The sequence below is a fragment of the Brienomyrus brachyistius genome, chromosome 21 (genome assembly GCF_023856365.1).
Source record: "Brienomyrus brachyistius isolate T26 chromosome 21, BBRACH_0.4, whole genome shotgun sequence".
NCBI classification, from domain to species: Eukaryota; Metazoa; Chordata; class Actinopteri; order Osteoglossiformes; family Mormyridae; genus Brienomyrus; species Brienomyrus brachyistius.
In genome coordinates this window covers 8,284,261-8,297,651 of record NC_064553.1, presented here as the reverse complement: position 1 = coordinate 8,297,651, position 13,391 = coordinate 8,284,261, and the positions used below count along the sequence as shown (strand labels likewise).

Below are 13,391 nucleotides of genomic sequence, written 5' to 3'. Positions count from 1 at the left end.
ATGCGTGAGAACCACGAACTGGAGAAACTGCATTTTCACTGTTGGCTTGATGGCAACGCATCTTAGAAATCTATGACTTTGTGTCTCAGATGCAGTGTTTGATAACCTGAATTCCGGGCAAACCGGATTGATGACGCCTTTCCTGATAAGTGTCACAATTCTTACTGGGTGCAGAGTTTAATCTCTTTTCCCAGATTCTTTAATTGCCGTTCAATAGGGATGAGGGTTGTTTTGCTTGGCCAAAATCTCTCAGATAATCAGTTCAAATCCTTATTTAGACCAAAAAGGGACAAAGACATGCACAAACAAGCCTTTCTCTTGAGGTTTTGAACCTGCTTGTTTTATTACATTTTTATTGGAAACAGGTGGTGACCAGTCTCTCCTACCTAAAACAATTACCTGAGAAATGTAATAAGCAGCTGCTATTGCTAAAAGCTAAATGAGCCGATGGCCTTTTACACAGCTGTTAATGATGTAGCGTATAGCAACATCTAGGAGGCTTAACTAAGAGGCTTAAGCTCTTTGAAGGTTTTGCTATAATCTAATACTGAGTCACAGTCTCATTCAGGTGAGTACAGTCTTCACAGAATCGATGGGAACTGACCAAAAGAGCACTTCTACCCTACGTCATCTAGAATTATATGAATTATAGTTGGCTAGATTTTGAACTGGGGATATGATGCAGGTTTGTTCTTCCAAATCATATTATATATGACTGCTATTGATCTCAAGGTACTTACCACCTTCACTTCCCTGTCATTAGAGCTACAGTAACCTATTGATTACTGATGGCAAAGGAACATTATAATCTTTTATCAAAAATGGCAAGACGGCGATATGCATGAATAAGATGCATGAGACTTGGTTGTAGGTTAAACAGAAGCTGTCGGTCATGCGGTGTACGTTGACTGCAGAGCATGGGGTGTACATTGACTGCAGAGCATGGGGTGTACGCTGACGGCAGGCGCTGAAGTCATCGCCGGTCACTGTGTGTGCATGTGTGCCCTGGTAAGCAAGTAGTTTTCTCAGCGTGGTTCCTGCTCTTGTAAAAGCAATAAGTAGCATGGGTTTTGAGCAGGACCCCCAGGTGGCCCTGAATGAAGCTCCTAGCTTCAGGCCTGATGTGTAGAGCCATGAATTAACCACTATTAGCTTCTTGCCGGTTTGATTCAGCTTTTCAATACGGTTCCCATGGCAAAAGCATAAAGCCGCGGCTCAAGAATTCCCAAGTGGCATGAATCTGTCGATATATGGTGTATATTGATTATGCAGTAATGCCTGATGACGTTTAAAACTCAAGCGTGAGATTGTTTGTTTGGGGTTGACGTCTCCGGCATTGATCGCACAGTCCTTGCATTTCACCCTTAAGATTTAATAAACCTACATGCAAATCTGGGGAGATTTAAAGCTTTTAGCTTGCCTTTTTATGGGGTCATTTAAGACCTAGAATCACTGCCGTTATTCAATCATTTTTTTGAGCTACAATTTCTGAAAATATAATGTAACAGTATATTATAGGTAAAGTGTTACTGGTGCATGAAGTGTTATACTTATAGAGATACAATGACTTTTTTCCACAATATAGCACCATATAGTCAAATATTCACGCTGACAAAACACAATGTTAAATTATTTTAGGATTTCTCGTAATTTATCAGCACTTTTTAATATGTTACATGTTATTCATTTTCTTCTGCTGAAAAGCCTTGATGCTCTGGAATGCAAAATTGATGCACAAGACACAGGGCTTGGAAGATAGAATGGGAGTATTTTATTGGAACTGTCAGATGGCTGGCAGGCAGGACAAGCAGCATACAAAACAACCATTTGCTAGAGAGCAAAATTTCAGACCTTAAACCCACAAGGGCCAGACCATTGCTCCTCGGCATTCCCTCTAACACACACCAAACTTGTTTTATTACTCTTGGGCAAATAGTTGAACAGGTGAATAGAAGGGCCTGACCTCCCCTCTCCCCATGTAACACTTACTGGGAACTGGGAGGGAGGAAAAATGTGGACTGTCTGGCAGACCTGTATGTCTTGAGCTGGACCAAAAAGACCAAGTAGTCTCTGTTGCCTAGAGCTGAATAAATGTATGCTGACATCCGTAAGACAAACATTGCTTGTTTGCTGTACATTGTCATTACATTATTGGAGAATGTTCCAATCAAGTAAAATCTGGCCTCTGAGAATTGTCCTGTGAAATCCACATGCCTATACTGTAGGGGATAATGTACACTTCTCTACAAACATTCATTATTCATTCATTTAAGCTTAGAAATATTTGTCTCTTACATAGCTAATAGTTCAGGTTTTTACATATCTAGTTAAGTATATTCCTAATATTAATATCATATCATTCCTTGTTCCTCATGTTCTCATTTACATTTTAGTTTCATTTCGTCTAATTTCGTTACTACTTTATTGTACTTATTTCCCCTTTTTACTTTTTGCTCGGTTTTCACTTCCTCGAACTCGGAAGGTCACTGCACCTTCACCGACTCGTCGCCAAGGTGACCTACAACTGTGAAACCCTGCCGCAGATGTAATTTTTCTGTCGAATAAGGGAATTTGAGGAATTCAACACAACTGTCTTCTCTTTGCAGGAAATGCATTATGATTAGTACCCCGTCCAGTAGCATGTACACAAACCAACTAAGATTTTATGCCATTCTGTGTCTGGATCTAAAAATCTTACGCATTTCACAATGGATATGTGACCTTTGTGACTGACGGAATTTTTATCATCTTCAGAATTCGGTAATCTTTGCCACCGCTTAAGAATTAAACACAACTCAATGATGTAGCATTAGGTTAATATGTTATCTTCCATTAATCTTATAAGGTGGAAGCTTATAAAAGTCTTCAAAACTTCAATTCAGTGTTTAGTGGTGTTAAGCTTTAGTAGATTAGGCATCTTTTTCCTCTGTCCAGAATGTTACGAGCTTCTTGGTTGCATTCACCGCGTGCTCCCTGTGACAGCTGGGTAGATGTTTAGAAAACCAAATTTATCCTTGACTACAAAGACCATTTCATGCATATTTTAACAGACATGGGGGTGGGGTATGTGACAGTTTTAAACTTGAGAAGAAGTTGGGCACTGCCATCCCAACAGCGTAATGAGCTGAGTTAGGTTGGCAGAGGCAGAAGATCAAGAAACGCTGAAACATGCTTTGATGAATTTCTAAAAACACTTTCAATCAGAACAGGTACCTGCAAAGTAGCGCAGGTATTATGTAATCCGTGCTGGGTGAGAAAGATGGGAGGGGGATGTTACCAGACTGAAGCAGACTATTTATCGGTATCCTCCCTGCTGCCAAATAACGGGGAATGCTGGCTGTCTACTCTAATACCGTTAGTGCACCCTAGTACAATGTTCCTTAACCCAGTCCTCGGGGACCCACACACAGTCCACATTTTTGCTCCCTCCCGTCTCCCTGTCAGACAGTCCACATTTTTGCTCCCTCCCAGCTCCCTGTCAGACAGTCCACATTTTTGCTCCCTCCCAGCTCCCTGTCAGACAGTCCACATTTTTGCTCCCTCCCAGCTCCCTGTCAGACAGTCCACATTTTTGCTCCCTCCCAGCTCCCTGTCAGACAGTCCACATTTTTGCTCCCTCCCAGCTCCCTGCCAGACAGTCCTCAATTTTGCTCCCTTTCGTCGCTTTGTCAGACAGTCCACATTTTTGCTCCCTCCCATCTCCCAGTAGCACACATTTAAAATATTGGCAATTCTTTTCAAACATCACTAGATAAGTATATTCCCCTATAGCCAAATTTAACTAAACAAAAATGTAAGCAAAAACATGGACTGTCTGTGGGTCTCTGAGGACTGGGTTGGGAAACGCTGCACTCATCCACGCCAGTTCTACCAAATAGTGTCAACTCAGGCTGTATTTTTGGTACACAAACTAAAGATGGAGAGAGTCTTTGCCAGACAATTGTTGTATCGATTTTTTTTTCTTCTTCTTTAAAGCCCTCCAAATGGAATGGAAAATGTCCTTGGGTTGTTTTAATTGATTGATAATGCTGTTGTAATTCTGCTGGCGGCTGGTACGCTCTCCCACACTGAAAGCAGACGACCAACTGCGTCATTGCATCACATAAGGCCCGGCCTTTGTCACCCTGCTAAAATAAGTAAAGTACTTCTTATCATATCATTCTACGTTATAAATGACTCCCTGCCTTTATTTATTGCAAGCACACATTTGAAATATTGGCGGAATTATTTTTGTACACCGCTGGAGAAATATATTGTCCTGTATGCAGGATTGATTTAAATAAAAACTGAAGCAAAACGTGGGCTGTCTGGGGGTCCTATAGGGTTGGGAAACACTGGCTCATGGGAGATTTACTTGCGCAAAAATGTTCAGAGGGCAGAAGGAACAATGATTAGTCCAGAGAGATAACCAATCAGATTGTAGAGGAGGTGGGTTCAACCAATCAGATATTTAGGCCCTGCCTCCTCTATAGCTTAGACCCCTTCTCTACAAATTGGTTGGTTCAGAGTGATAACCGATCATTGTTCCTCCTGCCTTCAGAACATTTTTGTGTATGTAAAACTTACATGAGCAAAACACTGATCTAATGTGATTTGTATGGAAAGAGCTGAAAATGACCAAACTGTGATTATAGAGAGAAACCCCAAACGTGTCACCTGCGCAGCCCATAGAGTGAAAATAAGCTGGCAGCTGACAGCTCGTGCATCAGAAGATGTGTGCTCTGCTCATTATCCCTCCTGGGGTGTTGCGGACACAGCGCTTTGAGTCAGAGGCATGCAAAGAGGACACAAGGCCTAGTATCTCAGATTGGATCGTCCTCAATTAATTAACCTGCCTTGTTTCTGAATTGCATTCTGATTTCTTTTTCCATTTGTGCCTCCCCAGTCAGTTGAACAGAAGGGAAATTGTTTCGGAAAAAAGCGCACCTCCGAAATGCCTGTAAACATTGTTAATGATGCACTTCCTGATGTCTCTCGTTTGTAGGGGAATTAATTGGATGCATCTTCTTCTGGTGATCTGTCAATTAGCTGGAGCTGGTTGGCATTCGGGAAGCATGGGGGGGGGGCATGTAAATTTAAAAATGAGATTTAGGGTTAGAAAAATGAGGACGCTTACTAAAATCAGCAGGCCTAAAACCAGAGGTCACAAGCCGGGCTGCTCTCGAAAGTAATTTTTATGATACCTGACAGGAAGTCTGCGAAACTTCTGTGGAAGATGGTACATCTCGGAATGACTGTTACCAGGCAACATCTCTGGGATCATTGCATTTTGACGTTTTGGTTCTGGCGTTGGCAGAGATAACAGACGGCACTGGCTACTCGACAGAGGTGCACACAGGTCGTCAGCATGGGAAAGGTTGTGCTTTTAAAACCGTGTATAAATACCTTAGTTGCGAATACTCACCTTAGGCTACTGAATATAAATGGCATGGAAGTGAGGCAATGAAGGCCGGCAAGGCCAGTGCTAATTCTAACGCTCTTAACATGCAAACGACGGCACCCAATCAATGAAATAGCTGGTGAATGAGAACAGCCCAGGGGCCTGATATTAACCCCTGTGTGTTCATGAGGAGTAAGGGCAGGCAAACGGTCCTTTTTAAAATCCTTGCTGCATTGTTTAGACAGCATTTTGAACACTAAGGGCCAAAGCCTTTCGCAAACATGGCAAAAGACATCAATAAAATATTCATGCATAATGTACCCTTTATTTATTAAGGAGAATTGTGAAGTAATTATATGTTGCCAACCAGTTACCCCAGTTTTCTATTCACGTGCAGGAGATGTTTTACACAAAAATTGTAGGCCTATGTAAAGAGAGTCTTTATTTTCTTTATGACTTTCATTATTTTTCTCACATGCACCTTCTTCCCTGGTCGGTAAATTTTAATGTATAGCGTGTTCTTCATTATCATTGGGGTGGCACGGTTGCTCAGTGGGTAGGGCTTCCAAAATATTGTTTCTAGAGTTTTCGTTCCCCCCACCTTTTGCCTGGGTTTTCGGTGAATCAGCGTCTCTGAATTGCCCTTGGTGTATGACTCTGTGCCCCGTGATGCAGCGGTGTCCTGTCCAGAGAGTCCCAGCCCTGTACCTTGTGCCTCGTGGGGTGGACTGTAGCTTTTCCGCATTGGTTAAGTGGTTATGGAAAATCAATTGGTTAATCCATAAAATATTCTACGTGCATTGAAAATTTGCTAATGCATCTTAACGCTACGTTTGCTAAAGCACCCGCCGCATATCTGACTGCGTCTTCAAAGTTGTGTTAAAAGGGATGGTCAGATATCACGTAAATGAAAGAATAACCAGCTGGTGCAAACAATCTGTAGAGTTATAAAGATGCTGTTTTTGTCGCAAAGAAAAGCATTTTAGTCTAATAACCTCTAGTAAGTATACAGCAAGATAAGCAAAATTCAACTGACAAAATATAATCTGCACCAGCAAATAATCATACAGGAAGCGACCGAAGACTAAGCAAATGCCCTCCGGTCTACACATTAAGTGCACTGCAGTCTAATTGCAGACCAGCGTAAAATCCAAATGTAATTAGTCCGTAAACAAAGCAAGGCGAACCGCAGGACCCGCAGATTGTTTAGCGTACTGGTTAATACCCGAACATATCTTTATTAAGCGGCTAATTGTTAACCGCAGGAGCGCCCATATTTTGACGTGGTTAAGCGAGCAATAATATTAATTATACTTTATTAAGCTATAAAACATCATGAAGGTACCAGATTGTTCTCCGCTTTGAATTCATCACTAGCTGTGCGATGACCGGGGCTGTTGCACAGAAGGATACATGCATTTGCAACATTACGTCATGCCAGTCATTATTTATATATAAAAATATAATTTTCCGATCAGCATCCAGCGCCACAATTTTGCAGGCTTTCTACACTCCTAGGTTTACAATACAGCATATAGCATGAGCCATGTTTTACCCGTGAATATAAATTGTTATTTTTTTATGAACAACGTATTTTAACAATTAAATCTTAAATCCGGTGATGGCCATAAACATGAAATGAACGATAATATATTTGGACTGCGGTTAGCCTACATTTCTATGGTGCAAATTAACACCCGTTATTTATTTAACTTTCGATTTATTTAATCGAATTGCAGTCCATTGCTACTTGCCGTCAGCTTATTTAGGTAACATGGGCTAACGATTAAAGGATTTTACCGAAAATGCCGGTTAATGTGTTGATTTTATCGAGTTTAGATGAAACTGGTGTTTTCTAAACGTCTCCCGTTGTGAGCGTCCATCCAGTAGCTTGTGTATATTAGATTTAATTTCTAAGTGCTTTTGTTTTTTTTAAGGCAATATTCATTTTATGTGACTTAAACTAATTAAAGCAATGACATCATTATGCAAAATCAATCGTACTAACATGCATTTTATAAAACAACATGTGTACTTTTATTATATACATGTATATACTATGTTGATATTTCAATTAATATTGAAGGATAAGTCAATACGTGCTTTAGTCCCGCTTAGCTGCATCATTACTTTATGTTGTATCACAAAATCTGTGGCGAAGGACCGAAAATAATGTACAGAATTTCCTCCTGAATTATTAGGATAATCCCCCGTCCGCAGTGTTTCGAGGATGTTAACGTTGAGAACAATGCCGGCGTATTTATTGTTAAGACGGGCTCAGATTAGGGGTTAAAACCAGGCGAAGCGATAGCAAAGAGGAATTATCACCTAACTAAAAATGCGTGTTTTTTTGGGAGGTGCAGCTCATCTGATAACGAGGTATGCGTGCAGCCGGAGCCCGTGATCCTCCCTCTGGAGCGCTTCTCTTATCAGTGATTCAGGCGGCGGCCGCAGAAAGAAACGGGCTTAGATACAAACGCGCGTTTATCGGGGCGGAGGAGCGCAGCAAGCGAAGGATTGATCTGCTTCAGGATCAGCCTGGGGAGCCAGAAGTGATACGCAACTAGATATTGTGGAGGGCAGAGCGCGGTGTCTTTGCGCAGGATCGCGCTATAGACGTTTATTGCTATTCCTCTATTTCTTTTCCAAGCCAATGCCGAGGCTGGTGTCTGCTGTCCCACCTAAGAGTGGAAGGTGGATACATATATGAGGTAAGAGTAGGATCCGCTCATTTACCATAGCGAATGTTGGTTTTTACGTGATGCTTGGTGTTCATGACCGGCTCGTGTGGTGTCTAGCAGTAACTCAGCGCTCCGCTTCATTAAAACCAGCCTGTACACTTTACACTAAAGTGCATGGTGTTGATCGGTGAAAACGGGGGATAAAGAGGTAAAAATGGACCAACTTTACCATCGATCCTTGTTCGTGCGTTGGGGAAAGTAACTTGAATTGAGTGTCTGTGAACCGTAAGCTCCAAAAATACAATAAAGCAGGTTACATTGAATCAAGCAGGATACGTCGAATAAATATTTAAGTTCACATTAAGTAAAAAAAAAATATGGATACAATTTTATTAAAGTGGAACCTAAAATAGCATGGGGAACTTCTGAATAGGTGTAATATATCTTACACAGTTCGGTGGACTTGGGTGTAAAAACTGGTGCTTCAGCGTCAGTCATTTTTCATTGCTTTCGAGTTTTTGGATGTGACACTTGTTCCCTTGGGCAGAGGAGAGGCAGGTTTGCAGGTGCTGGGGAAAAGGAAGGAGGTCGATAAAGTAAGACCGGGGTAAGCGGCTAAAAGCGGGGTAAGGATGCTGAATTATAAGTTGCAATGTGCGGCAGTTGGACTCAAGCGAAATGCTGTGTCGAGTCTGTTGGACTTCGGATGCGCGCATGTTAGGGGAAGATTATAGCTGAAATGAAGTAGTCGGTGCCTTCTACTGTATCTGGGAAGGAGTGTCAGTGCTGTAATGTTCCCGGAGGAATTCAGCGCTTCTGGCTTTCATGAAACGGACGTCAGCCGCTCTGCTGGAGGGAGATGTCTGTAAGAAGTGTGCCAGTCTGAGAAAAGGCCAGATGCGGGAGTGCGCGCATCCGTCATTCAGACGGCTTATTCTTGTTTTTCGGCCAGAGTAAGAGCCATAGGAGACCATGGACAAGAATTCTAATTACCCCTTAAGTAGCATGTTGGGTCGGTTGACCTTAGAAGATACATCTCCAGGATACATTTATATAAAAATTCAAACTTAGGAGACGGAAAGAACCATTAAGGAGGTCACTGTCACTTACTATAACATGACTAATTATACCCAGGGGCAGCTATTAGCATATTATAGAAGTTCTTTCAAATTCTGTGAGTGATCTTTTATGGAGACCTAGTAAATTACAGAAGTAAATTTGAGCTGGAAAAGGTAAAAGATGATTAGTAGTCTGAATAAGAGGCCGAGTTTGTGTCTGAGGTGTATCTATGCTGGTAACGTTCGCGTGTGAATTCTGGGTTAGTTTCGGACTGGATGGTCGCAGTGGACAGCTCCAGTTATCCATTTTATGGTCTCAAAATGAGAGTGCGCGTTTAATTAACGTGGACAGTGTCTGTGTCGGGTTTGTGATAAGTTGTCTTTGGTGCTGCTGTACTGGAAATTAGATGGGTAACCTGTAGCGATGTGGTTTGCAACTTTTCTTTGATTTGTGGGTAAGATTGTATCTGGGAACACAGCTCCATATTTGGGCCTGCCCCCCCCCAGTGTCCTCACCTGCCAGCCTGCGGCTAGAAAAAAGATTGCATTGGGATTCTGACAACTTCACTGATGACAGGTTTGTCATGGGGGGGGGGGGGGGGGGAATCTCCCTTTGTAAATTTTCTGCTGATTTGAGGGGAGGAAGAAACCTCATTATTTTACTACCTATGTTCCAGATCCATAACAAAAAAAAACTTCTGGGGGTGGGGGGTCCAAATTTGTTGTTATACCATATGGCTACATGCCTGTTCACCAGCTCATTCACTGTGGACTCTGCTTAGATGCTTTTGTCATACATCAGTGGCAAGACTGGACTCTCATACCGTGGCCTTGATCACATGACCTTGGCCAGACACGAAGACCAGGCCCCCATCTCTCTCTCTCTCCGGTGCTCCTTCTTCAGCCTTGGTGATTTTACATGGCCTCTCATATCCTCTGATTTATTGCGGACGTGGGCAAATGCTTAGTCATAACAGCGTATGCGATGCAGTATTGATTCTGAGAGCTGCTTTAGAGAGCATTAGCCACTGTGGAAAGACTGTTGCCCTTTTTATGAAAACTTCTGGGTGAAGATCATGCTAATGCTATAAGGTTCTACGTAAGAGACCAGCCTGACAAGTTTGCTATCGTAAGTGTTAGATGAAGAGTGGGTTCCTCCCTGCGTGGCTCGTATTCTGTTGCCATTTCTCGCAGGTATATAGATAAAGTTGTTTTTAGGATCATTTTTAGTGACGATATCTTTTTGCTAGTGCATTGATCTAAGCTTTCGTAAGCCGGACGTTTATTTGTAGAGGAGAAATGTCTCCTTTTATATTACACCCCCCAGGGGGCAGACTTTATAGTTCAGGTATTGTAACGTGTTTTTGGAATGACCATCACACGGATAACTGGAGGTGATACAGGTGGTGGAGGGACTGTAGTAAGTTGTGTCTTGGCAGAAGAACAGTGTGAGGACAGCCCAGGGTTCGAAGCAGCCCAAGGACGCACTGAATACGCACGCTTTGTGCCATGTCTACTTTCGGCTTTTGGAATTCAACTGTCAAGAGGTTTGCAAACGGGAGCCTCATCATTTAAAGTCCTGTTACCTTCCAACTTTCTGAGAGTGTTTTGGCTGTGAAATACATCAGCCATAACATATCAAATCAGCCATAGCGTGTTAAAGTCACTAACAGGTGAAGTGAATAACGTTGATTATCTTATTACAATGGCACCTGTCAAGGGTGCCATTCTGCATTAGGCAATGAACAGTTGGTTCCTGAAGTTGATGTTTTGGAAGCAAGCGTAAGGATCTGGATGAATTGACTGGGGGGAGATTGACAAGGACCAAATTGTCATTGCTAGGCGACTTGGTCAGAGCATCTCCTAAACAGCAGTGGCCTGTACTAGAAAGCAGGGTTATTGACTTATCAGGATAATTGGGATTTAAGGTAGTCTGGGCAAAATCTAAGTGAATGAGTATGACGTCCATTTAAATTGTGCTACCTTAAATTCGACAAGTTACCCTGATAAGCCAGTAACCCCGCTCTGTAGTACAGGCCACTGATTTTGTGAGGTGTTTCCAGTATGCAGTGGTCAGTATCTACCATAATTGGTCCAAGGAAGGCCAACTGGTGAACCAGCGGTAGGGTCATGGGTGCCCAAGCCTTATTGATGTGCTGGAGAGTGAAGGTTAAACTGTCTGGTGATCTACTGCAGCAGAAATTGCTGAAAAAGTTAATACTGACTATGATAGAAAAGTGTCAGAACACACAGCGTATGGCGGTTGGCGGTGTGTGGGGCTGCGTAGTCGCAGAACAGTCAAAGAGCCTGTGGAGACCCCTGTCCACCACTGTAAGCTCCTGAGCATCAGACCTGGATCATGGAGAAATGGAAGAAGGGGGCCTGGTCTGATGAGTCACGTTTTCTGTTGCATCATGTGGACGGCTGGGTGCGTGTGCGTCGTTTACCTGGGGAAGAGATGGAACCCAGGATGCGCTATGGGGAAGCCGGCAGAGGCAGTGTGATGATCTGGGCAATATTCTGCTGGTAAATCTTGGGTCCTGGCATCCATATGAATCTTACTTTGACACCTGTCACCTACCTAACATTGTTGCAGACCAAGTGTACCCTTCTTGGCGATGGTACTCCCCAATGGCAGTGGCCACTTTCAGTAGGATAATGCACCCTGCCACACTGCAAAGATTGTTCAGGGACGGTTTGAGGAACATGAGAAAGAGTTCAAGGTGTTGACTTGCCCTCCAGATTCCCCGGATCTCAATCTGATCGAGCGTCTGTGGGATGTGCTGGACAAACACGTCCGACACGTGGAGGCCCCACCTCGCAGCTTACAGAACTTCTGTTAACGTCTCGGTGCCAGATACCGCAGGATGCCTTCAGAGGTCTTGTGGAGTCCAGACCTCGATGGTCCTTTGTTTTGTTTTTGTACTTCGTGACCTGCGTTTGTTTTGAAATCTGTGCTTAAAAACTCTTATAGTTTTGCTTCCCACATCGGTGAAGATTCTGGGATCTCTGCCAGTGGTTTTTCTTACTCCAGAGAAAAGACTGAAAGCATCGTCATATTTCATGTGCATTTTGAAAATAATGTACCATGCATGAAACGTGAGCCTCAATCATGTTTGCGATACGTTTTTTTTTTTTCCTTTTCTTTTGGAGTTGCGTACTTGCCTCTCAAACCCATAATTTCCCTTTTTTCTTTAAATGGGTTTCATTTCTATGAGAAGGTTTTGTTCTAAGGTCTTGTATTGCAGCTTTTAATCAACAAAGGACACAGGGTGAATGCAGTGCTGAAACTTTGGCTTCAAAAGCAGTAGATAGATATTCTTGCTTAATGAACATGCAGTCATGTGTCTTGCATTAAGGTGAAGAGGTGAGCTTACGCTGGCTTTTGTGCTGAGGTGATGTTTATTTCAAATCCGCCTGGACAGAATTAAAACGTGTCCTTTGGAACGCTTAACCCAGTGTTTTTGATGTCGATTGTCTCCGTTGTTGAGGGTTAAATCCCTTTAACAGCTGTTCGTGATCCGACTGATGGTTTATTTTGAAAGGAAGGTGTGTGTGTGTCTGTATATACACTGCCTGTAGCGATGACCTGAGTGTGCTTGTGGTGTCACAGCAAATACGTTTTAACCAATGCTGACAAGTTCCACTTCGGCTCGCCGCGGTAGCCAGTATCGCTCACAGAAGCTGTTGTCCTCTTTCGTTTCACCCCCCCCCCCCTTCTCTCCTTACACTGCCTGGACTTCCTCGCAGCCCAGCTGTGCTCGTCACGATCTGCCACAGGGAGTGATTTAATCCAGCCCACGGATAACGGCTCCTTGTTTGCGCAGGAGCGCGGCACCGTGGTATATGGCTCGGCCCTGCCTGCCTGCCTGATTACGCCACAAACTGTCCGCGAGGGCGGCTGCAGCGGGGAATCGTCAGCAGAGTTTGTCCACGCTCCTGAATCACAGCCGGCTTTTTTTTAAGCGACAAGGGGGACGTCCAATGTGTTACAAAACACTCTCGTGGGAGGGTGATTTATTTTTTTTTTGCTTTAACTCTTGTTATTGAAATGTGACTCTTTTTTTTTTTACGTATTGAAGTGTTATATGTTTTTGTTGTCTCTTGAACACAGAGCCCTAGATCTGCTTTGCTGAGCTTTTCATACAGATTATTATAAAATAAGGTCTATGTGTTCCTTCTTTTGGTGACTAGATTTACAGAAGGACGTTCACAGAAGCTACCTGGTCTTCAAGCCTAGCTCCTTAACCTCACCAGCTGGGTTGTCTCCAG

At 43.0% G+C, this 13,391-nt stretch overlaps 1 protein-coding gene across 1 annotated transcript in view; it reads left to right on the top strand.

Moving 5' to 3' along the window:
- The first annotated feature begins 7,809 nt into the window (after positions 1-7,809).
- The window catches only part of LOC125716486 (cAMP-specific 3',5'-cyclic phosphodiesterase 4B-like), an 81,834-nt gene continuing 76,252 nt past the window's right edge, over positions 7,810-13,391 (top strand). The window contains exon 1 of the mRNA XM_048988810.1: positions 7,810-8,091. Coding sequence (XP_048844767.1) covers positions 8,087-8,091 — 5 coding nt within the window. The 5' untranslated portion in view covers positions 7,810-8,086. The remainder of the gene's footprint in view (positions 8,092-13,391) is intronic.